The sequence below is a fragment of the Alosa pseudoharengus genome, unplaced genomic scaffold (assembly GCF_046254945.1).
Source record: "Alosa pseudoharengus isolate Yale_2024_CS ecotype anadromous, Long Island Sound unplaced genomic scaffold, YU_APseudo_1.1 YU_APseudo_1.1_scf_18, whole genome shotgun sequence".
Taxonomy (NCBI): domain Eukaryota; kingdom Metazoa; phylum Chordata; class Actinopteri; order Clupeiformes; family Clupeidae; genus Alosa; species Alosa pseudoharengus.
The window spans coordinates 24,303,773-24,331,752 of NW_027468650.1; the positions used below are offsets into that span (position 1 = coordinate 24,303,773).

At 46.4% G+C, this 27,980-nt stretch overlaps 1 protein-coding gene across 2 annotated transcripts; it reads left to right on the plus strand.

The window, feature by feature from the left end:
- The first annotated feature begins 1,789 nt into the window (after positions 1 to 1,789).
- smarcd3b (SWI/SNF related BAF chromatin remodeling complex subunit D3b) lies at positions 1,790 to 27,944 on the plus strand. Of its 2 annotated transcripts, XM_076290677.1 has the most exons (14): positions 1,790 to 1,937; positions 10,375 to 10,565; positions 13,003 to 13,092; positions 15,448 to 15,490; positions 16,841 to 16,963; positions 17,708 to 17,830; positions 19,260 to 19,355; positions 22,116 to 22,217; positions 22,512 to 22,673; positions 23,078 to 23,175; positions 23,394 to 23,529; positions 23,923 to 24,045; positions 24,338 to 24,439; positions 24,800 to 27,944. In XM_076290677.1, the coding sequence occupies exons 1-14, from the start codon at positions 1,860 to 1,862 to the stop codon at positions 24,851 to 24,853; spliced, it is 1,521 nt and encodes a 506-aa protein (XP_076146792.1). In that variant the 5' UTR covers positions 1,790 to 1,859; the 3' UTR covers positions 24,854 to 27,944. The 2 variants fall into 2 exon arrangements, with proteins under 2 accessions (XP_076146792.1, XP_076146793.1); XM_076290678.1 differs by lacking the exon at positions 13,003 to 13,092.
- Positions 27,945 to 27,980: the final 36 nt, after the last annotated feature.

A 27,980-nucleotide genomic window follows, 5' to 3' on the forward strand; every position in this document is an offset into this window, starting at 1 on the left:
ACAAGGAGGGGGCTGGATTCCCTGACAGATGGAGGGAAGAATAAGATGTCTGTGCTGAGTGCGTGTGTATGTGTACACTTGTGTGTAGTGGGATCTGTGTGTGTGTGTGTGTGTGTGTGTGTGTGTGTGTGTGTGTGTGTGTGTGTGTGTGTGTGAGCGTTGTTATCCTAACCAGGGCAGCATCAGCCATACAGCAGCTCCTCAGTATCATCCCTGTTCTATTTCAAATATTTCTGACCTTCATAGTTGAGCACTGATTGTAAAGTTGGTCCATTAGCCTTCATGTACTTGGTGGTTAATGGTGAAATAGTAAATACCGAATTAAATGTAATTTACTATTTACTCTATCTTTGTGTGTGTGTGTGTGTGTGTGTCCTTATTTGCACATTTCATTTTGTTTCCAAGTGTGAGAGAGTGCCTTGACTGATAGATGCCCTTTAGAAGAGCTAAAAGTGGGGGAGGTACAACAGAGGGATCCATCCTCTTACGTTTGTATGTGCCTTAATGGAGCATATGTGTGGAGCATCTGGTTGTTTGTTAGTATGTATGGTGACCTATAACCATTTTGAATATAGGGATATCTTTTTGTTATATTTATAAGTAGGCTTTTTGTATAGTATGCGTTCATGCGTGTGTAAGGAATGTGTAATGTTAATTTGTTCAGGTTGTAAAGTTGTCCAATTGTTTTTTTATTTATTCAAGAAAATCATTGACATTGATCTTTAATATTAGTAGAAAAAAGGGAACCTATTTGCTTGTGAGATATGGTAACAGTGAGTTTGCAGAGGTCAGAATCTCCAGCTAGCCCCACGCTAGTGTTTGCCAGGTAGGCAAGGAGGAGTTTGGAAACCCCCCAATGGAAGGCGTGAGCTGGAACGCGAGAAGGAAAAGACAAACAAACGAGAGAAAAAAACAAAAAGAAATGAGCCGGGCCCCTTTAAGGGAAGCCACCCCCTTTAAGAGAGGCTCTGCTCTGTTTTGAGAATGAGCCATGCTCCCTGGGCCACCGCACACTGGACTGCAGCAGAGCGGAGAATGCAGAGGGAAAGGAGAGAGGAAAAGAGAGAGATGGAGAGAGAGAGAGAGGGAAGGGTGGTTGAGGCTGGGGCGACTAGCTCACTGGGGAGGCGAGCTCACCCACCCACCGCAGGGCTCAGTCAGCCAGTCAGTGAGCATGGCCTTATCTACCAATGGAATGTAACAGCTGCACCAGGGGAGGGTGGAGGAGGGGGCAGGGGGTGGCGGTTTGCGGTGAGAGGGGGCTGGGCAGCAGGGAGGTGGGCCGGCCGGAACCCCCCTGCCAGACCCCCACGCACGTCGCCCCCTCCTCCTCCTCTTCCTCCTCCTCCTCCTCCTCCCCCCTCCTCTCCTTTCCTCCTCTCCAACCCCCCTCTATCTCGCTCTCTCCCTCTCCCTCGCTCTCTCCCTCTCTCTCTCTCTCGCTCTTGCTCTTGCTCTCGTCCCCTCTGCCGGCTGCATGAAAGGCAGCTCAACTACACGAGAGTGCGAGACTGTGTGAGAGACCCAGCAGGGCAGCACGCTGAAAACAGAGAGGGAGAGCGAGAGAGAGAGAGAGAGAGAGAGGGGGAGAGAGAGAACAGGGAAGGGAGAGAGAGAGAGAGAGAGAGAGAAGGGGGGAGAGAAAGCAGGGACAGCAGTCAGAGGAAAACACAAAGGGAAGGGAAGTGAAGTGGAGCAGGGGAGGGGGGCTGGGGAGTTATACAGAGGGTGAAAAGGAGAGAGAGACATAGAGAGAGAGAGGCGAGGGAGAGGGAAAGACAAAAGAGAGAGAGGGAGGGAGAGAGAGGGGGAAAGAGAGAGAGGACAGCAAGAGCGGGGCGTGCAGGGGGACAAGGGAAATGGCCACTGAGGAGTCGGCTGGAGGAGCTCGCAAAGCCACCAAGAGCAAACTGTTTGAGTTCCTCGTCCATGGAGTGGTGAGTGTATGTGTGTGTCTCTGTGTGTGTGTGTGTGTGTGTGTGTGTGTGTGTGTGTGAGAGAGAGAGAGAGAGAGAGAGAGCCTTGCCGCCACCGCTGCCGTCTGTGTGCACGCGATAGCAGGCTGAGCCGTCCATGTGAAGGTTATTTCCAGCCTCGCGCACGCTGCCTTTCTTTTTAAAGCAGCACTGGAGAAAAGACGGAGAGGGGCTGTGGTGGCGATAGCGGTGGGGGTGGGCAGGAGAGAGGGAGTCAGTCGGGCACGCAGACAGGCGTGCGTTTGTATATGGAAGAGAGCGATACAAAGAGAGGAAGAGAAAGAGAGAGAGAGAAAGGGAAGGGAAGGAAAGACAGCAGACAAACCTCCTGGCTACAGGATCTGTCTGGGAGCGTGGATAGAGGAGCTGGCCAATTCTGTTTCATTCAGAGCACCGGAGTCACTAGCAGACTACAGTGGATCGCACTGCTAGCAAAGAAACAAGCACAAGATCTGGAACGCCACCACTGCGTTTATGTTGTTGACAGACCATGCAAATGTTGACGGTTCTTCAGACATATTATATATATATATATTTTTTTTTTGCGCTGAGGAGGCAACTCACCGAAATAACTTCAAAAGAGTGAACGTGCGTCTTCAGAGGAAGTGATAGAATGAGTGCGAGGGGAGAGGAGAGGAGAGTGAGCTTACTGCAGCAGCATTGTTTCTCAATCTCAACTCAGAAAGAATATGATATTTTATTAATGATAACCCCTGCTTTGTCAAGCAGGAACAGCTGTGAGCCTTTTTAAAATCTCTCACTGCATTGTCATTTCAGGTCAATGTGGTCTCACCAGAAAGAAATACAACTTTGTAATTTTGTGTTTTGCCTAAAAGGTCAGCTGTCATTTCTTTGCACTGTTTGTAGCACTTCATTGAGCTATGCAATGCTCTGCTTCGAGATCCATTTGTTTGTCCAAAGAGCTGAACGTTGGTAACTTTGAGACCAAAGACTTTGCTGTGGCCATTCACTTCAGAACTAATCAGCCAAGTTTAGAGGTACTTACTAAGGGGCCGCAACATCAGAGACCTCAGCCACAGAGCAGACTAGTTGTCTCGTCTCATTTGATGCCTGTGTTTTACAGCTGGAGTTGGGGCCAACGCCGTAATGCCTTTTTTGGTTTGATTAGGAGAAAGGCTCGTGCCAACATTATGACTTAATTGGCTTTGTGGAGTGAGTTATTTTCTGTGCTTCGCTGACAGTTATGCCGGCCCTCACAGTGGATGGCCGCTTTTCAAGAAAACGACAAAAACAGAAGTTTTAATGCGCCATTTCTGCGGGCTTCCCCATTGACATGCTACAGACATTTGGAATTGCAAACATCTGACATCTCTTTTAGAAGTCGGCTCGCTGCGTATAAATCACATTGCGGTGGGATTGAGCATAATGGGTTTCTCTTTTTTTGGCCTACACCACTGCCGCTGGTTTGGGTGCAGAATTTAGCAGTAGCTGTAGCAGCAGCAGCGCATCAGTGATAAACGACTCAAGTAAGCGGCGTGCGTCCCAGTGGTCTAATTAACCTTGACGAAGCTCCCGCTATTCCCAGCTAAATGTTTCCCACCATTTGATTTGAGGACCCCCCCCCACACACACACACACACACACACACACACACTCCCTGCCAGAGCCTGCAACAGGATGTGTCTGAGAGCTGAAATGGCCCTTCAGACAATGCTCTCTTGCGCTGCATGTGTTTACAGAGCTCAGACTGAAGTAGACTGTATATGGTGTATGAAAACATCACTGGTCTGGAGGAAATAGAGATGTATTTTAGTGACAGGGAGGCTGAGATGATGAAAGACACTGATCTGTTTTTTTTTACTGATGTGAGAAAATGCTACTCACGCCATGCATTGCCACAGTGATGCCAATAAGTGGTCTTGGCATCTATGGGGTGACACGGGCAGATTGAATGCTATTAGTTTTTTCTTTCATTTAGTTCTGTAGGCAGAGTGTGTTTCCCCTGTAATGGGTTGTACGTGTTGTATATAAGGTTAGGAGAGCAGAGAGTAATTGTATGTATCTGAATGTTCTTTGAATGTTTGGGTGCCCTTTCTGTCTCTCCCTCCCACTCTCATTCTGTAGTCACATACAGTACACATACATACACGCCCCCACACACATGAACTCCACTCCTCCTCCCACATTGTACTAGTTAATGAGAGACAGATTCTTTTTGTTGTTTTTTCTACGCTGTGAATGTCTGTATAGATAAAGCTGACCTTGGGGTCAGGTGGTGTGGTGACTGCTGGTTTGTGGTATTGCTACTGGGTTGAAAGACCTTAGCTCCCATTCAGTGGCTAACTATATACAGTGCTTTTCACTGACTGACAATACAAGAAGCCTTTATACCATGGTTGCTACATTCACATGGATGCTGGTAGGTCTTAGAAATAGCCATGGATGAATAGTGCTTAGAGTGATTAACATTGTTCATTCTCTACCTGTATATTTATAATATGTAATCTATTCATGTTAAATCACATTTTGATGGTTGGTGACCTAGGAAATGGATTTATATGTTAAGATGGTAGTCATGGTACCTTAATGTGTCATATCATATCATATCTTTAATGTATCATACTTTAATCTATTGCTGAATATGAAAGCAGTGGCTTCCGTTTATATGTTGGTGCTGTATTATAGTTTCTCTCTAGCAATATAAGTTTTGTGGAAGACAAATAACCAAAGTAAGAAAACCTCTCAGCACCAAAAGGCCTGGTCTCACAGCTGTTGCCTCCTCTGCTGTTAAAAAAGCAACATGATGCCAGGCACAAGACAAGTTCACCTTTGACCCCCATGAAACATCAGGGGCGTGCTTCCGAGACCGCTCCCACAAAGACACCACTGTATCCACGCTCCACTTCTCGCAGCTGCCCTCGGTTGCCAGCACCGCGCCCGAGCCGCGTTTACAATTCATATCACAACTCAGTCCGTCTGACCATCTCTCTCTCTCTCTCTCTCTGTCTCTCTCTCTCTTTCTCTCTCTCTCTCTCTCTCTCTCTCTCTCTCTCTCTCTTCCGCCGCGCACTCACTGAACCATCAGAAGGCTGACAGTAAGGAGGGTGACCTAACCTTGCCTTCTCAATTTGGCATCATTCAAACAACTCCCAAGATCTTTGGGAGCAGACTGAAGCCAAAAAGAACTTGATTTCAATTGTCCCAGCTCTGCCGCTGCAGTACAGGGGTCTCAGTAATGATTTCTCTTGAGTAATCAGTCGTGCCTTCGGCCTCGTTGACGTTCCTGCCGATGCCACATGCTCTTTCTTCTCCCTGACCTTCCGTCGGAGCCCCGGCTGTTCGCTACCTCTGCCAACAGCCGTCTGCATGTTAATGCTCTCTGCCCCCAGTGCCAATGTCTCCTCCAGACCAGCCCGTCTCCGCTCGGAATTAGTTTTTTCTTTTCTTTTCTGTCAGGATTGTTTTTGTTTGTGACACGCTCTGCTATTTCGTTGCACAGTGCCGCGTAGGCGTGTTTACGTTTCCAAAGTCCTTCCAGAGGACAAGTGGTTAGCGCTTAGCGCGCAAGCTTACAGGTGAAGAAAAGACATTAGAGACACGGTTTACAATGGGTTCCTGTTATGAGCAGGCCAGCAAGTCTTCTTTAGCTTCTCTAAAGCTAATTCTTGATAGAATTGGTGGTTCCCTTCAGGGCGGTTCAGTCTAGTGTGAGTGTTGTTCAGCAAGAGGGATTGAGAAATGTCTGTCTTTCCTCATCCAGTTGAAGGGTCAACACTGCTTTCCAAGGGTTCACCATTACCTCTGAGTTTGCAAGAATAGTAACAAAAATAAGAGAGATGCACAAGACCTCCACACACATGCAGTAACACACACACACACACACACACCCCACACCTACACACACATACACCATGCTGTGGGCTGTGAAGGTCATGATGTTTCTTGTCTACCTACCACAGAGCTCTCTCCCTCTCCTGTCTCTCCTCAGTATTTTGTCTTTTTCTCCTCCCATCACTTGGCTGTCTAACCTGTGAGATGGTGAATGTCAAATCAACACCTACATCAGTTTGAGTCTTTAGGTGGGCAGTGGCCCAAGTATCCGAAAGGCTAGTTTTTTTAGCAGGCATAGGAGATGGAATGAAGTCAGTACTATGTGTGTGTGTGTGTGTGTGGTGGTGCAGGCATGCAGGCTTTTGAATGTGTGCACTGCACTTCTACCCCTGACAGTGTCATAATGTCTTCAGATCTGCCCATCAGTATGTTACTGTTGTGGTTCACCCAAAACATTTGACCCCAAGAAACCACAAACGCGCGCGCACACACACACACTCAAACACACACACACACACACACACACATACACACACACACACACACACACACACACACACTCCTTCTGTGCTCCTCCTCACTCCCTCGTTTTCACGCCAGAGGACCTCCAACACGACCTCGCCGGAGAGGTCTGGCCCCACGCCCACGCGTGTGTGCATGTGTTGCCTGCCCGTATATGTGTGTGTGTGTGTGTGTGTGTGTGTGAGGGAGAGAATAAAAGAAACAGACAGAAAGAAAAGAGAGATGGAGAGAGAGGGAGCAGTGGAGGTGGGTGTCCTCTTGTTCTGATAGCAGAGTGAAACCAGAGGAAGAGCCCGGGTGAGCAGCTCAAGGAGAGGTGAAAGAGGCACTGGCCAGGAGCCCAGAGAGCCCACAGCCACACGTAGACAGAGTTTGTGTGTCGGGGTGTGTGTGAGTGTGTGTGTGAGTGTATGTGTGTGTGTTTGTGAGTGTATGTGTGTGTGTGTGAGTGTATGTGTGTGTGAGTGTATGTGTGTGTGAGTGTATGGTTGTGTGAGTGTATGTGTGTGTGTTTGTGAGTGTATGTGTGTGTGAGTGTATGTGTGTGTGTGTGAGTGTATGTGTGTGTGAGTGTATGGTTGTGTGAGTGTATGTGTGTGGGGGTGTGTGCGTCTGTGCCTCTGTATGTTTGTGTGTGTGTGCGTGTGTGTGTGTGTGAAAGACAAAGTCTCTGTGTTTGCGGGTATGAGAGGCAAGGGTAAGAGAGACAAAGCCTAGGTATTTTTATTTGTTCTAGAGGGATATTGTGTGTAGAGAGTGAATGTATTTGTGTCCATGTGTGTGTGCGTGTGTGCGCGTGTGTGTGTGTGTGTGTGTGTGTGCATGTGTGTGGCTTGTGTTAAAAACACGATGCCCAGGCAGGCCGGAGCGATCGCACAGCTGCTCGCTGGTTTTACCCCCACCCCAGATTGACAGCACCACCTGTGCCCCTCAGCAGCCTCGCGCCAGAGCCCCCTCTCTCCCTGGACGGACGGGCTCCATTGCAACCTCGGTGACCCCTCACGCCCGCGCTGGAGGCAGCGCTCCAGCCCGCCCCAGGACAAAGCCACCCTCTGTGCTCTCAGTGTGTTAGCTGGCCTTTAATGAAGATTCACAAACAGTCAGAAGTCGGTCCAGGGCGTTGCGTATCCAGCCGGTCAGCTCAGTTAATCAGCGGTGAAATAGTCCGTCTGGCCACCTACATGAGGTGTGAACCGTCTATCCCACCACATGAGAATGGGAAGGTATCAGGAAAATGGCACAAAGATGACTTAATTAAACAGATTAAAAAGGCAGTGTATTACCTGAAACACTTCTGACTGTGGGCTCTGTAAAGATATCGCCTGCTCTCTATAATTCAAAGAATGTCATTACACAGGATAAATTCACTTGTCAGAAATGACTATGTTGTGGAGCTTAAATCAGGCAGGCATATTTATTAGGTTGTTGTGAAATTCTTTACTCCTTTTACATTTTGCCCATCTTAATTTCACTTCACCCACCGCACATAAACACATCTCTGCCTCATTTCATTTGCTTTGTGTGTGTGTGTGTGTGTTTGTGTGTGGCACTGGCACAGGGGTGCACTGATAGCCGCCATGCCAGTCCGGTCGTGTGTTTAACTGGGAGGGCCTGTTGGTGGCTTGTTGTTGAGTCAGCGGGTTCAGTGATGCTGCAGGAGCGGAGAGGCGAACAGAGATGTGCTCGGGGTCTGGGGCCCCGGTTATCTGCCTCCCCACTGCAGCACACTACAGCACCCTGCTGCAGGAATGAACTAGATAAGACCATCTCATGCCTGATACCAGTCAGACACACACTCTCACTTACTCTGTCTGTCTCTCTCTCTGTGTGTGTGTGTGTGTGTGTGTGTGTGTGTGTGTGTGTGTGTGTGTGTGTGTGTGTGTGTGTGTGTAGTATGCATACCCATATAAAAGTGTAGGCCTATGCATCTTTGTGTGTGTTCATGTGACAGTATATAGGGGTTCATGTTTGTGTGTGCATATGGTTGACAGTGTGTGTGTATGAATGAGACTAATATTTATGTAATGGTTGTGTGCTCATATGTGTGTGTGCACACGGTCGGTTGTGTGTCTAACCTAGAGGACAGGTCTGGTCCACGCCCAGATATTGGTGGGGGTTTCTAGGCTTTCTCTTCTCATTGCGCTACACTGAGTGGTAGTTGTAACATTTGTAATTTTGCAACATGCCTTCCAGCAGAGGCCTGTTTCACAACGGTGTAGAGTCCAGCTAGGAGCATGTGTGTGTGTGTGTGTGTGTGTGTGTGTTTGCATGAGTGTGTGTCTCCCATCCTCACCCCTACCCCCACCCCCTGTCGAGCACAGTTGTTGAGGGAATGTCGGTCATTAACCTCGGATCAGGAGAGTGTTTACGCACTCATCTCACCTCTCGCTCGCCACAGGAAGTCACCAGTGATTGAAATCCTCCCGTCCAGGTGCTACATCTCACAGCCACGAGGATGCCAGGGTAGCACTTCCTGCCTAGTTAAAAGAAGCCCATTTTATAACAGGGCTGTATCAAAACTGCCTTATTAAGACTAACGGTGTATTACCTCGTAAAAAGTAATTGGCTCGCCAGTGTGTTTGCACTCCCTCCCATGGTCGTTAAAAAACGAGAGAGACGAAGGTTTCAGGGAAGTTGGATCTGATGCTTTTAACTGCGAAAGTTCCTCTGTTTCCAAAGTCTACGCGGCAGTGATGCTCATTAAAGGCAGTTGAGTCATGTAGACTGCCAAACACAGCCTATGCTGCACTCGCCCCTTGGGAGAAGTCATTTTGACGTGCGTCTCCCCCCTTAGTGGGTTGAAAAGTGTACCGGAGTCTCTGATCAGTCCTGGCCAGGCCGATGCTCCGACGTCCTCGCGCTCGGAGACGACGTTCTGACGCCGCGCTCAGCATGCCATCTGCGCTCCTGTTTGTTTTCTCCTCGGGAAGTTTGCTCCTGATTGCCTAAAAAAGCTGAGCGCAAGTGGTTGCAAGCCGTCATATCCTGCCAGTGAGCACAAAGTAATCAGGACAGATATCTGTCATGGAACAGCATGGAAATTTGTTTGTTAATGTGTGTCTCTGTGTGTGTGTGTGTGTGTGTGCGTGTGTATGTGTGTGTGTGTGTGTGTGTGTGTGTGTGTGTGTGTATTTGTGCATGCACATGTGTGTGTGTGTGTGTGTGGGATGGGTGGGTGACAGCAGACTGCAGAATATGTCATGCTCAGCCCAGTTTTTCAAAGTTCAGAGAACACACATATAATACACATGGACTAGTCTGGATTGTATTCATCGCTGAATACAATGAGGACATTATTCAGTTGATGAGCAGGTGTCAGCCTCTGTACAGCTGTTCTGGAGGAGTGACCACACCAGGTGGTGTGTGTGTGTGTGTGTGTGTGTGTGTCTCTGTGTGTGTGTGTGTGTGTGTGTGTGTGTGTGTGAGGAGATATTCCTGGTTCAGAGATTCCGGGCTGTAGTGTGTGATTTATCAGAGAGTGTCCCATGCTTGCAAACACACAGCTATTTTGTTTATTAAGAAAAGCTTGACTAAATAATGATCTTGCAGGTGTGTGTGTGTGAGTGAGTCCTTATAAGTCTTGGTGTGCAGCATGAATTTATGTGTCACTTAGTGTTTTTAAATCCTCAGCTTCTACTCATTTGCACATATTGGTTTGTTGATGTCTGTACTTGGAAAGGAGTTATTGCAGTATGCAGTATCATCATGTCTCCAGCTCCAGGAATTCAAGAGGAAGTATCCAATGACCGTGTTGAGCCTGACATTGTATTGATTTTACATAATTAGTCCAAGCCATCGACTCATTGGATGTCCAGGTTTTGGCATCGATAACACGTGATGGTAGGCTGTAAAGCATCAAAGCAAAGTCCAGTTTTGACAGTAGATGTGTAGAGAGGAAGTAGATGAGGAAGCCATGATTGATTGATGACTGATGACAATTGATGATTGATTGATGATTGATTGATGACTGATGACAATTGATGATTGATTGAGATTACATCCTAGCCAAGCACAATCACATGCCTGAACATCTATGTGCTATATTTCATTCATTCACTTTTAACCTAATCCTTTTGTCTCCCAGCGTCCTGGCATGCCATCTGGAGCACGGATGCCCCACCAGGGGGCGCCGATGGGACCTCCGGGCCCTCCATACGGGGGCAGCCCCGCCGTGCGCCCCGGACTGCCCAGCCCGGGGATGGAGCCCAGCCGAAAGCGGCCCGCTGCCTCTCAGCAGGTCCAGCAGCAGCCTGCCGTCCAGAACAGGACCAGGAAGTGAGTGGAGATCACTGTGTCGCCAGCTCCTCTCTGTGTGTATGTGTGTGTGTGTGCGTGTGAGTGTGTGTGTGTGCACATCTGTGTGTGTGTGTTTGTGTGTGTATGTGTGAGTATATTTGTTTGAATCTCTGTGAGTCTGTGTGAGGTCATATACACTCTTATGGATCTCATTCCCATGAGTTTGTATGTCCTCTCGCCTTTCACACGCTCATTCACAAACGCACAGACTCCACCTCAGTTCTTTATTTGTCCTATTAATCAATGGCATGTACAGTGTTTTACTGACGTCAGTGATCTGTGCAGTGTTTGTGTCTGTGTTTGTGTGTGTGTGTGTGTGTGTGTGGGTGTGTGGGTATGTGTGTGTGTGTGTGTGTGACTGTTTACTGTTAGGCTCCGGTATCTCTGATGAATACTGCCACTCTGTCTCCTTTTTATTTGCTTCCTGTGGGTGGCCCGTCCACAGTCCAGCCAGGAGAGAACGAGGCTATCTGTCTTTATATGCCTCTGTCCAGCCCCTACGTAAATTCAGCACTGACAAAAACATTCCAGAACTCTGTGAGAGAGCCACACACTGACCAGGGCTGCTCCATATCCCTGCGCTTAACTAAATCTGGTTCAGTGCCTCCACACCTAACTGGCTTATTTTTTCTATGGTATATTGTGAGTCTGTGTCTCGTAGACCCAGCCGTGGCCAATTTGCTCCCTTACTTTAAGCACATAAACCAGCATGCCAAGCACACAAGTATGCCAAGATAAACAAGTATGTAAGTTTATAAGTATTCACGTCCAGACTGAGCGTGGATAATGTGACAGACCCCCTCTCTTTGGTCTGCCTTTGTTTTTATGACACTTGGCCTCGGTCACTACACAGACATGACGCGCCATACGCTCCCAGTGTGTAGTGGCTTTATCTGGCCACTTTGTCGGGCAGTCAGTCCGCATCTCTGCGTACCCTCATGCGAACCTCGTCTCACGAGCTGCCATCTCCAGCGCGGCCGGTACAGTGTAACTAAATGTCCCTCATTTGCCGCTCCCCGGCTGCCGGTGACCCCCGTGGCCCCCGAGACGGTGCGTTAATAGACTGTCGAGTGACTGGCTGAGCGCTCGCTCTCTCTCTCTCTCTCTCTCTCTCTCTCTCTCTCTCTCTCTCTCTCTCTCTCTCTCATCCACTCTGGTCCCCCGCCGAGACGGGCAGGTAGCACAATTAAAGCCAGCTGATCAATGGAGCAGCCAGCCGAGGGAGCCGGAACACAGGCGCTTTTTTTTTTCCTTTCTTTTTTCCCCCTACGACTCCCACGCTTACACTTACACACTCACTTATACACACAATAGAGTAAGTGATAGATATACACACATTCTCTGGCTGCCTTCAGACCTCATTATGGGGAACACACACACACACACACACACACACACACACACACATACATTCTCTCTCCCTTTGTCTATCTTTGGTGCATACCTGCTTTTTTCCCTCTCTTGCTGAGATTCTCTCTGTCATCTCTCTGTGTGTCTACACATCTTCTTTCTCTCTCTCTCTCTCTCTCTCTCCTCTCTTTCTTTGGGGCCTCTCTGCCTCTCTCACTTTCCCCACCGCAGCCGTCCTCTCACCACAGTGCAATTGATCCACGCTCGGGCGCCCGACCTTGTCAGACACGGCAGGGAAATGTTTTCCCCCGTGCCCACCCTCCGCCTTCGACCGCCCCACCCCCAGCCCCACCTGCCCGCCCCTCCACGGGCACCTCTGTCACGGGCTGATGGATGGCGCCGGTGAGCCAGGTGCTCCCAGCGTGAGAGAACGGAGCGGACCAGCTGTCCTCCATCAGTGCGAACGTCCCCCTCCTGACCCACACTAACTGGGGCTGCACAACCCCTTACCGCCCCCTGCCAAACTACAGACCACTGAGCTACTGCTCGCAGTGTCTGAACAGAGCTCATCTGGTATGAAAAGAAATAAAGGAAATAGGAAATGATATGTTTTTATTTGTTTAACTCCCTGGTTTATTTTCAAAGGTATCACTGTGTTGTTTATCTGTGTCACAGTACATGTGACCTTGTTGTTGTCAGACTTGTGAAGCATGGCAGTGCGGTCAGACCACAGGGCCTATGAGTTACTCTAACAACCGGCTGCTGGTTTATCCATGCGTACATGCGTTGACACACAAATGCCCAAACTGTCCTTCTCACATGCCCTCACACACACACACACACACACACATACACACACACTTTTTGCAGATGGTAAACACATTTACAGGCGCACACACACACACACACACACAGATACACACATTCTCTGGCTGTCTTCAGACTTCATATACAGGGAAACATATACACACACACACACACACACATACTGGCTGTCTTCAGACCTCATGCTCTCTGTCACCAACACCCTCTAATCAGAGACCCTTCAAATCCCGTCAACTCCTAGGAAGCCAGTGGGATTCCCCGGAGCCAATGAGATGCCAGCGAGGCAGATGGACATGAGAGATGCCCAATCAGATCCCACGCTCGGATCAAAGTAGGAGTTCATTCTGCTGCATGATGAGTTTTTTTCCCCCTCCTCCCCCCAGCGTTCTTCCCCCTCCTCACCTCCTGCCCAGCCCCAACACTCCAGACCAGTTCCATCACAAGATCTTGTATCCTCCCACAGCTGTACTCGTCTATTTCCAGGAGGCTCGTTTTTAGTTCCCCAAGGCTCTGCAGCACTGAAAAAAGCACACATTTCCCTGTACTGTATTCATCAGTATTTTATAACTAGCCATCATAAATGCTAGTTGCTATTCATATTTGAAGAGTTTTATCCCAGGGTACTATTTGCACTGTCACTGCACTGTCAGATTACATCAGTAGAATTAAGTTGCTATTTCCTCAAATTTGGTATTTTTTGATGTGACTATTTTTTGCAATAAGCCAAAACCAAAACAGCCATCCCAAATCATACTCATACAAATGCAAAATATTTCAATAATTCAGTTAGCCTTATTTAGTACAAACATGCAGTGTTTTTATGAATTGGTAAACATTAGATGCCCTAGTGTTTCTTGAGCTTTTTGGACCATTTTGGCCCCAGAGAGTCAGGATGTCCCCCTGAGCGGTTGACCTTCACTTTGACCCCCTCCCTCCTCCCCTAGAGAAGGAACGTGCGGCTGCATGCTTTAAGCCGCTTGCATGGCATGGTGGGATATGCCGTTTGAGGACACACTTTCCACTGTGAGCGTCCGGTTTGATTTCTGTCTGTCTGTCGAATGTCTCTGACTGTTTCACCGTGCACAACACAAAGTGTCCTTGTCACTGTCACCCCAAGGATTCTCCATTCCCTCCTCAACATGCTGCAGTATCTAGCAATTAGCCACAATATGCTACCCAGAGTACTGATGGGACCCTGCTGAGTTTTCTCTAAGCGCCAGAAGGTTTTTTTTATTTCTAGGGGAATGTTACTCTGGCTCCAACTGTCAACTAGGGTGGTGGGAGCCAAGAGCTGTTGGTGTCCCCTTTGTGTGGGATGGACTGGGCAGCATCGCCACTAAGACCAGGGGGTCATCCAGCTCATTTGGTGTGAGCTGCAGGCAGATCTGTATGGGCCTATCATCAATCACAGTCACAATCACATTCTCCATTGGCAAGCAATCTATTTCCCATTTCCATCAAGAGTGCTGATGCACAAGCAAACTGACATTTATAAGCGGACGATGAAGTGTTATTTGTTGCTTTCGCATTCAGGCAGATGTTTGTTTAAGACATGTAGTAAGAATAATACCCCTAGTGCACACCTCACCATTTACAGGTGTCAATTCCTGTAGAGCAGAGGCTGTTGGTCACATCCTCAGTTTGGCTTTGACATGTAAATATAGTACTAGGCTATATGTGGCCATCTTCACACCCTCTGAACCCTGTAAGAGGCCTGTTCAAACCACCGAGCATGACCGTCATGAAACAAATAGACCTCAGACACGACTCTGATGTGGTAGTGTGCGGGAATGTTGATGCCTCTGACCCAAACACTCTTAATCCCCACTCCCACCTCAAAGCATGTCTCTCCCATGATGCACTCTGGAATGTTGTTACGGTGACAAACATAAAAAGTGCATGAGTGTGAGTGCCACAGTTTGCATTTTTTGTCCTGCAGGGACCTTGTGCATAACATCAGCCAGAGGATTGTACATGTTTTTGCCATTTCTGTGAGCAACCATCAGCAGTGTCAGAAGTGAAGAGTAGTGTCCAGGGGTTTAGACTGAACACCATCGCAACACAGTTTCTGTTCTTACTTTCAGTAATGCCACCATAATTATTGCCCTTCTAAAACAATCGCAATCATTCAGATGTGCCAGCAATGGGTTTTACCAACAAATTTAGTTTGTTTTTTGTGTGATTGAAGTGCAAACGGAGGTTAAATGAATGACTGCTTCCTTAGATCCAGGGAAGGACAGAGATGCTAATATGATTAAAGCATGGAGAGAGTGCATGTGGAAATGCAAACCAGTGTGTGTGTGAGGGTGAAATTAAATCAGTGGTATGGTATTGGAGAGGAGGTGAAATAAATACATGCAAACAGACACACACACACACACAGTACACATAAAGAGACCTTTTCCAAGTCAGTGATGTGGTGAGTTGAAAGAGCCCCGTGCCAAATCTTCACGTGATATGGTGCAATGGGTGTCTGAGCTCACAATCCTCATTCCCGTCTGGACTGGCACACACACGCACACACCACTGGGATGCCAGGATGCTGGATGGCTCCCAGATTTTTAGCAGATGTCCCGTATACTACGCCGCTATCAGTCACCATAGTAACACCTCTTTTCTCCCTCTTTCTGTCTGTTTTTCTCCATCTCTCCCCCCTTCTCTTTCTATCTCTGTCTCTCCGTCTTAGCGCCAAGAGGAGGAAAATGGCTGACAAGATCCTTCCACAAAGGGTAAGCAGGAGCAAGCATTAATCTCTTATATATCCCATCGCTTGATATTGTTTGATCCTAACGTGTATGTCTCTGTGGGGGGAAGATGGAAGTGTTGTATTTCAGTTGTGAGGGTTTTTCTGAAAAGAACCAGGTTTAGCTAAAGGTTATGCACAGAGCAGTTTATACAGGCAGGGAGAGGTAGAGGGGTTGGAGTGTTTTTTTGGGAGGGTGATGGTTAGATGACTCAGCCTCCCCTAACAGAGCAGCTAGCGGGCGAGAGTTGAGCTTGGAATTGGCTCCTTTGAAATCAGGGGGGGATACACCTCTGAGAGTTCAATCTTTTTTTGTTATTCATGCCAGGGCACTACACTGCCACAGGTGGGTGTGGAGGCATCGGCTGAAAGGCACAGGGGGACGCAGCCGTTGCCGGGAGTCAGCTAGCAGCGCTAGTGTTAGCAGGCATTCAGGGATGTTAGCCACCGGTGTCTTTGGCACGTGTCTGAGATTTAGTCTTTTCATTTAACTCAACAATACTTAAAGTACGACTGTTTAGTATGTGGTGTGTGTGAGCGTGTGTGTATGGAAAAGCAAGTGTGAGACAAAGAAAGGACAAAAAGCCATGTTTGCGGAGTGAGGCAGACAGTTCACAGCGTTTTATCGGAGTGGCGAGAGCCAGAGGCAGTGATAGGAGCGAGGCCCTGGCGCCAGACAGATTACTCAGCGGTGCAACACGCACTCGTCTGCGCCGCGTCTGAGTCTGCGTCTGCCCCGCTAGACGAGATATAGGAGCTGGAGAACGGGCACAAAAAGAAGGATGGAGAAAGTGGCGGAAAGAGAGGGATGGAGAAAGTGGCGGAAAGAGAGGGAATGAGTTGATTTGGAATTGAATTGCGCGAGAGATATGGACATCTGAAGGGACAGGAGTCTGGGGTTTGGTGCAGTGGAGGAATCTGTGGGCGAGGGCTGGGTTTGGATGCTGGCCCGTTGGCATGCCAGATGGAATGGAAATGTGGCCCTGGGAATGGGCGCGAATGGCATGAGATGGTGGCGCTGCGGAACACTGCTGGGGTAGCCATATTGTCTGCGCTCAGTGCTGCCATTTTTGACGCTTTTGCTGGTTGACACCTAACTTGGCTGCTATAGAAGAGTGTGAGGGCAGTTTAAGGGACAATGTGTAAGGCAAACAAGTCTGGCTAGAGGGGCTTGTGATCAATATGTTGTCATGTGTTTTTTTCATGTCATATGAATGTGAATTTCAAAGTCATGTGTAACATGTGTTCATTATTGGTGTTATACAGGGTTTACCCGCTGATGATAAAGTGAATATCTTCCTCATGACTTCCCTTCTGTATGATTGTCCTTTAACAGATCCGGGAGCTGGTGCCTGAGTCCCAGGCTTATATGGACCTGCTGGCCTTTGAACGCAAACTGGATCAAACCATCATGCGCAAAAGGGTGGATATCCAGGAGGCCCTGAAGAGACCCATGAAGGTAACCTCAATGATGGGCTGATCTGAATTAGCGTTTTTATGAGGCCAGTAAATTCTGGTCAGCCCAGCAGCCTCCAAGGCACCATTGTCTAACTGCACTGCTGTAGGACAGCAGCATCACTCAGGGAACAGTGTTTGACACCTACACCACGAGTCCCTGAGATAAATCCATCCTGTCTAAAAGCGCAGGATAAGTTTCCGCAGGCTACAACGCTCAGGTAAATGAGGCTAGCTAAAAATAAAGAGATGCAGAACAGGGTCAACACTTGGTGTGGTTTCGAACAGAGCAAGGCAGCTGTGGGCACCCAAATCCCTTTCTAAAGTCTTTGTATGAATGTCCATTTGCATGCACTGCACATCAACTAATATGGCAGACATGTCTCAGAGTGACTCACAAGGCTGATGTGAGGCTCCATCTAATTGAAACGTAAAGACATTTGTGGAGACTTTGTTATGCAGTTGCCAGGAAGCCATTACCATTACTTTGACAGTATCGAGGAGTAATGCAGAAAGCTATGAGATTAAGCTGTGATCAAGAGCTGAAGCAATTGCCCCAGCCATTATGTTACAACATAAACACAGTAATTGGATGGTGCAAGTGCATCATTATATGAAAGATTTTGCCTTTAGGGCCCCCTATGGTGAATGAGAGCAAAGCATAGGCTGTTTAAGAGTGGGGGGTGCAATGAACTGTTGGAAAGTGCTGGTATGTGCTTTGACCACTTTGATTCGCTTTCCCACGCAGCAAAAGAGAAAGCTGCGACTTTACATCTCAAACACCTTCAACCCCGCCAAGCCTGATGCCGAAGATTCCGACGGGAGCATTGCATCATGGGAGCTGAGGGTGGAGGGCAAGCTGCTAGATGACGTAAGTATCTCAACTACAACAAATATTGCAAATTCCTTAACTCTAAGTGACAGCATTGCACTAGCTCTGGTCTCCTTTGATTTGGTAGAGATGTTATGGACTTGGTGGGGGACTTTGGCTGAACTGCAGAATTGAGATGCAGTGTACGCATGATGCAACTCATATTTCATCCCTGCTTAATGGCAGTGGGCAGCGTAGACAGCCTCTCGTTCTCTGTGACAGTCAAGATTTGTGGACGTTCGTCCTTCCTTGTAATTTATGAACAAATCGATCCTTCCACATCCATCCGCCTCGTGGGACCGCCATCGTAAAGATACTTACTACCTTGAACTCCCTCTCAGCGGAACAAGTCTTGACTGAAACACCCTTGTGTCGTCCTCATATGCGCGATGTGCGTGCACTGCAGATCTTCTGCTGCGTGCACATACACGCATTCCACTCACACATATGATCTTATATCCTGCCAATGACAAATATGTGGCTTTCAGTTAAGTATACCCCTTGTGGCTCTTGCCCACAGCCCTTCTGCATCTCCCCTCCCTCCCCTTCGGGAGGTTGCATTCTGTTTCCCCACCGTTCAAATATGAAAATTGGTAGCTCTTTGATTGCACAGTGCAGCTGGACCCGAGCTGAGTCTCTCCCTCTCTTTCTCTGTTTCTCTCATTTCGTAGCAGAGACATAAACATTGGTAATGATTAGTTCTAGTGTGTGTTTATAGTTGGCCCACAGTTACTTAGCCGGGACCGAGGAGGAAAAGGGAAGAGGTGGCGGAGGGGGGTGATTGATTGTTTTGATAGACCCATGCAGCCAAGAGCACTTCAGAAAGAGGCAGCAGTGCATTGTCGCTCCCTGTTACGCTCGATTTGACTCAACTTGCGCGGACGGTTTAGGCCACCGCCGCTCAGATTGCGCTCAGCGGCTAGTTGAGGTTTCCATAGCAGCTGGCACTGTGAGGAGACGCCTCTGGAGGAAGTGGACCCTGCGAGGGAGAGTTATTAGCGTCTCATGTGGTTTCCTCTAGCCAGACACAAGTGGGCCTGTGGTTCTTGGTGGCACTCTTGTCGTAATGCAAAGAATTGTCTTTGTTAGAACCTACTAGCAACAGAGAACCATCATTCAACAGAGCACCATCATGTGTGAAAAGTTTGCAACTATTTTGTTTTCTGCGTTGATTCTGAAATGGGTGTTTTTACAGTAGTGCTGGAGGTTTCAGAATGTTTGTCAAGTCTGGAATGGAAACATTCCAGAATGCCAGAGTTATGTGGACTTTGCTAAGTGCAGTTGTGTAAGCAAACCTGTGCAAAGATGAATTTCCAAGACCACAGAATATCTATGCTTAGAAATGGAGCATATTTATTTATATAAGTTCAGATTAACGTATGATTTAGCATGTTATGTTTAACCATCCTTATCTCTGTTCAAACCGTAGCCTGGGAAACAGAAGAGGAAGTTCTCATCGTTCTTTAAAAGCCTGGTCATTGAGCTGGACAAAGACCTGTATGGCCCAGACAACCACCTGGTGGAGGTGAGTAAAGGTTCTTCTTCTCTAAAAAAAAACACTGCCCACGTCTCCCTTTCCTCGTATTCCTCTGTAGGCAAAGTCATCTCTGTAGTGAAGTCTATGTCTAGTGTCTCTATATGACTGTGGCCAGACAACCCTCAGCACGTCACCTGTCTAAAAGTAGTTGACTTGCCAGAACTAATGTAGGCCAGCTGGACCCTTACTAGCCGCAAAACACAGCAGCCGCAATAAATAAATCCAAACGTCTTCTGATGGCCGTGCTTGTCACTTCGTTTCGTCGTTCTCCTCCGCTGTGGCCGCCTCGCCCCATGACCCAGCACAGCCCACTGACCTCCCCACAACCCCTCTCGCTCATCGTCTCAGTGACGCGTGTGGGGGTGGGGGACTCACACGCCGCCTCTGCTGCTAAGTCCAGTATGTCTTGGGCGTGGCGTGACTCAGCGTCTCTCAGTCAGTGCCGTCCTTTGTGAACATCTGTGTGAGCTGACCCTTCGTCTCATTTAGAGTGTAAAGAGACAAGGTCAGCATAAGTGTTTAAAGCATGGACATGACAAGTGTTTGTGCATAAAACTCACAACAAGAGTGTGTCAATAGTACAATTGTTAAAGTGTGATCGAATATGGAGTACAATTGACACAGTTTGTTCAGGAGAGCCACATTGCTCGCACTTTGTTTTGGCATAAGGGCCTTTGAGTTCTTGCTAACTGTTGACATTGTGTTAGGAGGTAGCTAGGATTCCTGTACAAACACAGCATGCGATTGTTAAATGTTTCTCTAAAATAATTATTGTGAGTTGTTTTTCAGGAGAAAAACACTTTTTCAGATTAAATAAACTCGTTTGAATTCACAATGCACTTCAGTGAAATTAATGTTCTACCACAAACTGTTAAATAACTGTTAAAACTAGAGGTTTACATTGCATTCTTTGACAAGAATATCCCTTTTAGATGTTTAAACACAAATATACAGTATGACCTGCAGTAACATAAATACTGTATGCAGCCCACACAGACAGACATATAAATACACACCCACCCACACATATACACTCTCTTTGGTCTCTCGCTCTCTCTCTCTCTCTCTCTCTTTCTTTCTCTCTCTCTCTCTCTCTCTCTCTCTCTCTCTCTCTATCACACACACACACACACACACACACACACCCACACACACATTTATGTACTGAGGTTTCTTCTTTGCACTGTCTCAGTTTCCAAATGGGCATTGACAGACTGCATTTAAAGATGTAAAGGAAGTTGCAAACAAGTTTCAAGTTCAGTCTATTTGCAATGTTACAATACCACAGCACTATGAGTATAGTTGTGACATTACTTTCCGTTACTCTCAGCTTGATATCATTGTGTTGTATGTGTGGGGTTCAGTGGGTCTAGGTTTGTTTGTTTAGAGTGTAGAATTCCATTTATATTTTATAAATGGAATTTATTAAAAAAACAACAACAAAAAAACATTAGCAGTTCAGATAAGAGATCCGTATAGTCGAGTATAATGACTTTTCCATTGAAGTTTAATGTTGGTGAGAGATGTAAATGATTTAGCCACAGAGGACTATGTACATGGGAACAGAAACAGAGTGAATGCATTTACAGTAAAGTAGCCCTGTGAGATGTTCAGTGTTCAGCCCACGGAGCTGCTTCAAATGCTGTGTTGGTAGAGACAGTAGGTGTTTGTATGCGTAGTGCTCATATGCTCAGCTGGAGAACCTCAAGTGTTTCTCTTTACAGCTAATGGGCAGCCATGCACAGGTAAGATTAAGGCTTCAATACCATTTTCACACTATTAAGTTCTTAGAGCATAGAGGGGCTAGGGGTGGGGTTGAGGGCGGAGGGGGGGGGGGCACATTTTGAAACCATTTATTTAAACCTCTTGTGTCGTCTTTAGAACATTTCTGCATACAAATCAGATGCCACGCTTGCCTCTGAAGAGCTTGTTTACGCTACTGTGGTGCTCTCTGTAATTTATTTTCCATTTGATTTGAATACCCATATCATTTCCCGTGATTTTCAGTCATCACCTTTTCATAGAGTTATGGTTCGTCATCTCATTTGTAGGCAGCAACCGCTTTACAATCTGGCATGCACTGCATTGCCTACGTGCTCACATGAGCTAGCAGTTAGCATCAGAAGGCAAGTGCAATTCCCCTGCCGCCAATGCCCAGGGCTAATGACTGGCTATGGAGCATACTGGCCCATGAGCACTATGCTCCCTGGGTTTGAGCACTTTCATGTGTAGGTCAGAGGTCAAATCAACCCACCTTCCCCACAGTCCTTATCCTGGTCTCTTCTTTTGTTCTATGTTTCCATCCTTATGGCCCATCCAATTAGTTGAGAATGGTGAGTGTTGCCAGGAAAGACTGGGCTTTGTGACAATATGGTATTAAAGTATGTGTGTGTGTGTGTGTCTGTGTGTGTGTGTGTGTGTGCGCGCCTGCCTATGTTTGTGTGTGTGTGTATGTGCGCCTGCCTGTGTGTGTGTGTGTGTGTGTGTGTGTGTGTGTGTGTGTGTGTGTGTCTGTTTGTGTGTGTGTGTGTGTGTGTGTGTGTGTGTGTGTGTTAGAGAGAGAAAGAGAGAGAGAGAGAGAGTATGTCTGCAGTATACTAGCAATAAGACATATGTTTTAGGATGATAAAGGATAAGTTTTAGAATGTTTTTCAGGGCCAAATGCACATTTGCATTATGTAGCCTTGTCTGTGATTGTGCTCCTGTGTCTCTGCCTGGTACTGACCACGTACCTGTGTTTGCCCACAGTGGCATCGCACTCCCACCACCCAGGAGACGGACGGCTTCCAGGTGAAGAGGCCGGGGGACGTGAGCGTACGCTGCACCCTGCTGCTGATGCTGGACTACCAGGTGAGGACACCAGAGCCGGGGGCTAGCCAGCATGGACATTACCCATGTGCAGCAGACTCAGTAGAAAGAACAGTCCTCCATTGGGTTTCAAAAGCCCTCAGTGCAACATGTCCTAAGCAACAGCAGATCCTATGCGTTTTATATAATGCAGCCTAAAAGGCATCTACAGACATTCCTGGTCTGTTGGTGTGTCATTCACTGCATATTAAAAATACAACACTGTCTGATTTGTATTGAGGCATGTAGACAGGCAGCTATGTGATTGATAGCATTTGATGTGTCTGTCCTCCATAGCCTCCCCAGTTTAAACTAGACCCGCGGCTGGCTCGTCTGCTGGGCATCCACACGCAGACCCGGTCCTGCATCATCCAGGCCCTCTGGCAGTATGTGAAGACCAACAAGCTCCAGGACTCCCACGATAAGGAGTACATCAACTGTGACAAGTACTTCCAGCAGGTGTGTACAGTCATGTAGAGGGTTTGGTAGCATTCCATGATATGTTCTTAGCTCTCATAAGTCAACTTTGTGCTCTCAACTGAGTATACTCTCAACCTACAACCAGCAAAATGATCAGATATTTAAATAGAATTGAAACGTATTAGCACATGAAGTCAAATGTGTTGCCTTATTAAGCAGGATCTATGTTAGGTTGTGTGGTAGGTAGAGTGACTCACTTTTACCAAGGGTTTATCCTCTATCGATAGCATGTATTACTGACTCAAAACAACAATTCCCTTCATGGACAGAATGACCTTGCGCCCTGTGGGGCATTCGCTACTCCTATGCTGTAATTAAACAGTGATGGTTGACTGCTTGTCTGACTTTGTGAGTCAATGCTAACCTGTGTTCTCTCTGGTCAGATATTTGACTGCCCTCGGCTCAAGTTCTCAGAGATTCCTCAGCGCCTCACCAATCTGCTGCTGCCCCCTGACCCCATAGTCATCAACCACGTCATCAGGTCAGTCAAATCCTTTCATTCACAATGTTAATGAATGGACAGCGAGTTTTACTGTGGAGCGATTAGTAATTAGTTAGTTAGTTAGAGATTAGTTTTTATTCATTAGTTTTGTTGTTACTTGTATTCATTAGTTTTTAGACACACCGCTGTGTAAGCATTAAGTCTGGAACATTCCTGGCACAAGTCTGGGACCATTCATTATTTCATATTTTTTGCAGTGTGGACCCTAATGACCAGAAGAAGACGGCGTGTTACGATATTGATGTTGAGGTGGAGGACCCCCTGAAAGCTCAGATGAGCAGCTTCCTCCTCTCCACAGCTAATCAGCAGGAGATCGCCTCCCTGGACAACAAGGTAGGTGTCAGCAGGTCATCTGGAAACACCCAATAATCATCCCTCTAGAGAATTGGGCTGTTCAATAGAGCGATCAATACCGTTCGCCCTCAGTAATGCAGAACATGATCCTATTAGAGTCACACTAGCACTTTTGTAAAAATTTATGGAGGATCATGGGTACTCCAACATGCCCACTTTTGTTTGTTTTTGCTAGATTCTACAATTTTCTACATTCGTATTTAAGGGAATATCATATTGTTGTTTTACGTGTGCATTTAGAACTGTAAAAATAATATACCGTTGACTTGTAGTAATGTGCTTGTTCATGACTATGTACAGACCTATATGCAAACATATTTCAGTCTCTATATTTCAGAAGACAGAGTGAGAGTAATGTGTCTAATATTTCAGATCCATGAGACCATTGAGTCCATCAACCAGCTGAAGATCCAGAGGGACTTCATGCTCAGTTTCTCCAGGGACCCCAAAGGCTACATCCAGGACTGGCTCAAGTCCCAGAGCAGAGACCTTAAGGTACATTAGGCTCCACAGAGCAAAATGCTGGCTGTATTTCCCAGTTTGTCTACTTGCAAATACCTACCATGGGGGAACATTATCATGACAGGCTTGGTTTAGAATTTAGGAGATGTGTTTCTCTTCTGAGTATCCAGAAAATGTTCTACTCACAGGTTCTTTGTCATGAAAAGGTTCTTCATAGACACTAATTATGCTTACACCTGATTGAGCTGGGATGAGACTGCCGAATGGTCATTGACCCTGGGGGAGTAAAGGGTTGTATTGACTGAATGTGTGCCTTTGGTTGCAGCTGATGACTGATGTTGTGGGTAACCCGGAAGAGGAGAGGAGGGCAGAGTTCTACCAGGAGCCCTGGACACAGGAGGCTGTTAGCCGCTATTTCTACTCAAAGGTGAGATGTGCTCCAACACCCAGATGTTACTACACACTGGGATACTTCCATGGAACCCTCATTCTCTGATATAAACTTTTCAAACAATAAACATATGATGTTCTTTTTTTAGTCCGAGTAGCACAGTCCAACAGAAATAAATCTATTGATGACAATAAATTGGTGACAATAAATTGTGATAAAATATTACGCCCTGGTAGTAATATTTTATAATATAGGGGATATTGCGGATGTACAGTATATGTTCAATAACATTGCAAAATGTATGTACTGTTATGTATTTAAGCAGAAATCCTCAGACCAGAGAGAATAGCTGCTATATGTATATAAAATGTGGTGTTGCTCTTCCTTCATGAACAGATTCAACAGCGGAGACAGGAGCTGGAACAGGCACTGGCCTTGAGGAACACCTAAGCCTGACCCTCAACCCTCAACTCCCCACCTTTCACCTTTCATCCCTCCCCCTTGCAATACACAGGCCTCCCTCATGTTTGCCATCTGTTTCCTCTGCTGCCTGGATCTGTTGTCTGATGTTCTAACGTGTGTGGGAGGGAACATCACCAGCTGGTGCATACACCTGCGATCACCTTTGACCAGTGGCTGGTGCCCACACAAGGCCTGCCTGCCTGTTGTAACTGTTGCCACAGCAGGCCTGCAAGAGAACACTGCATCCTTTTCCTCCCAACCCCTAACCAATTAAGTCCAGTTGGTCCCAGTGCCATGTCTCTAGTTCAAGTCGTTAGATGCGGCTCAAGCCAACAGCATGCTTTTGGCCACCTGGTCTCAAATGCTTGAGGACAGATCCAAGCAGATGCCTACAAAGGAACTGAACATGGAGCCATCTGTTCAGTTGGCTATACTGGAGCCTCATCTTCCAGAAAGCATCTCTTCTTTGTTTTTATTGCCGGTGGGGAGTTCAAATGAGGCCCCCACATTTCAAGTGTTTTGGGCTCCAGCCATTTGAGTGTTATTTTTTACATAAGCTCTGTGTGTTTTTATTCAAGTATTTTTTTAACACCAAGAAGCATGATTCTATAGTCATGGTTCTTTAAAAATGAAAAAAATGAAGTCATTTAAAATCTCTTAATTAAGTATTTGAAATCAGGCAGCTTTAATGGAAGGATTATTCATTGGTTCTCCTGTAACTGTTAAAATGGGTAGACATAATTTCTTGTTTAAGTATCAATACTTCTTGGGATAGAAATGGGAACCATAGTATTATTGTATTTGATTGTAATTTTAAAAAATTGACTTAAGTAATGTAAAATCATGAAGTCATGTTACTAATATTTAATATATTGAGATAAGATGCAGTATTGATTAATACCCAGAGATTTAGCATGGAGGTGGTGAAGGACACATCATGTCACCTTCTGTTTCAGCCCATTCTTTGTTACCTAACCAAATATAGAGAAAAGCTGTGCCCGAACTAGTGCACAAAAGCTCCTTGCTGTGTGTCTGAAGGATATGACTAAGCATTGCTTCTCTGGAGTAAAACTACAGTCAAGGTACATTGTACACTCAAAATGCAAACCACATGTGGAGCAAATGTTAGTTACTTACTGTAAATAGTCTGTTTTTCTTTACCTTAGACGTTCTTCACATGGTGTTTCACTGCTGTTGTTACGTGTAAGGCGTGGAGCACACTATAAGGTCTAGTAAGGATGATTGTTGTGTGAAGTGGGATATAGTTGTTATGCTTTGAATGGAACTGTGATGGGGAACAATCAGGTGAAACAGGGTGGAATGAAGATGTACGCATAAGCAACTGTCAGGGTGTGTTGTATATATTCCATAGGTTCACTCCCATGGGTGAAAACCTTGTCAGAGAACAAGTTACACAACTGCATGAAAAAGCAAATGTGCTCCTTTTATGTCAATGACTCGACACAATGGAAAAGTCATGTAATGTATCCACAGATATGTCCTGTTGTTGGACATGGGTTTCATGGCCAATTTCAGAGGCCCCATTTAGAAATGACTGACTATTTGTGACTTTTTTTTCTTTCAAAGAAAGTTTGTGTTTGCCTTTTAGTTGTACTTGACATTGGATTGATTTGTGTCACAGAAACAGAAACAGCCTGCACCAGAATTTCCTCGTTCTGTTAAAATAGAGGAGTCACCAAAGGGAATGGACTCCAGATGTGGAATCCGAACAGAAGCCGGCATAGTTACGGAACAATCATGAGCCACTGTTACACCTAGTGTTGGATGAAACCACGACGGATGTTATTTCTCTTTTTTAATGTAATATGTAAATATAGACATTTTACACTGTAGGATGACAACTGTACAGTTTTGTGTGTGAAGGGGTGGGAGGTATAGGGGGTGGGTGGGAAGTAGTTTGAAGTTTAAAAGGAACGCTTTTTGTGTTTGGGGTTGAGTAGAGGAGAGAGGACACTCTTTGCTGACATACAACGATAGCATCCGTGTTAAACCCGCTCTTGATCTGGTGGAGTTTTCTTTTGGGTTGTTTTTTTTAGCATGCCTGGTCCTAGCCCTCGCCTCCATACTCATCTGGCAGAAAAGGGGTATGACTTGACAGCAGCTTGGCATCTCATTGGATGTTTCAGTTGTGCCCATATTCTCTACTGTTGCCTGAGTATTCCCCTAAGTTGTTAATGTTGGCACTTTCATCATTCATTGATCTTACTTCTGATAAGATTGAACTGATTGAAATGGAAGGTTTTTAAAAGATTTGTTTAAAACTAATGCATGCTGCATGAACAAAACCATCCCCTGCCATCCCACTCATTAGTAAGAAGAAGAAAAAAGATTCCCACCATTTATCCAGAATATGTCACTGCCCATTTTGATAACTTCTGAGGTGGTTGCTATGACAACCTGCCCCTAAAGCTTTCTATTGGACAGTGGATAGTGGCCTGCCTGGCACCAGTGCTCCAGAGAGAAGTCTCTCCACCACTAGATTGTTATCAGCGTTGCAAATGAACACATTAAACCACAAGAGTCTACTGTTGGAGTGCAGGTGCCACAGCTCAGCTGGTGCTGTTCAGGTGGCTTTCCTAGACAGCTGCAACAGCTGCCATGCACATGGTCTGTTCTACACACTGACAACGTGTTGGACTCCACTCCACCATTTGAAACCTTTTCTCCTTTACAAGCGTCAAGTGACCCTTAGTCCCTGATGTCATGGTGAGTTAAAGCAGGTCTTTGAGAAATACAGAGGTGTGAGTGCACTGATCCCTCCAGACCTACAGTAAACAGGTGTAATTATATTTTACTGTCAGAGGGAAGAAATGCAGAGGTTCTACCACGCTAAAGGAGAACGCTAGTCCTTACCTAGTGTCAGAAAGGCCTTTCTTAATTTTTTACCAGAGTCGAATGTCTCACTGAAAACTTTTTTTTCTTTCAAGCATCACCTTCATCCACTGTCAGCAAAGAGAAAACCAAGTGAAGGAACAGCTGTGACTTTTTGTCACTGTCAGACAGCTTGGATGTCAATAAATAAGCGCTTGCCAAAGTTTGTAAATGCAAAAAAGCTGGAAATAAGTATGGTCTGATGTCTTTATTTGTGAGTGTG

Excerpts from the sequence above, each read along its gene's own strand:
- smarcd3b (XM_076290677.1), top strand. The coding sequence starts at position 1,860 with ATGGCCACTGAGGAGTCGGCTGGAGGAGCTCGCAAAGCCACCAAGAGC. Across the intron at positions 15,491-16,840 it reads ACAAGATCCTTCCACAAAGG|ATCCGGGAGCTGGTGCCTGA; the intron begins GTAAGCAGGAGC and ends GTCCTTTAACAG. Across the intron at positions 16,964-17,707 it reads CCCTGAAGAGACCCATGAAG|CAAAAGAGAAAGCTGCGACT; the intron begins GTAACCTCAATG and ends TTTCCCACGCAG.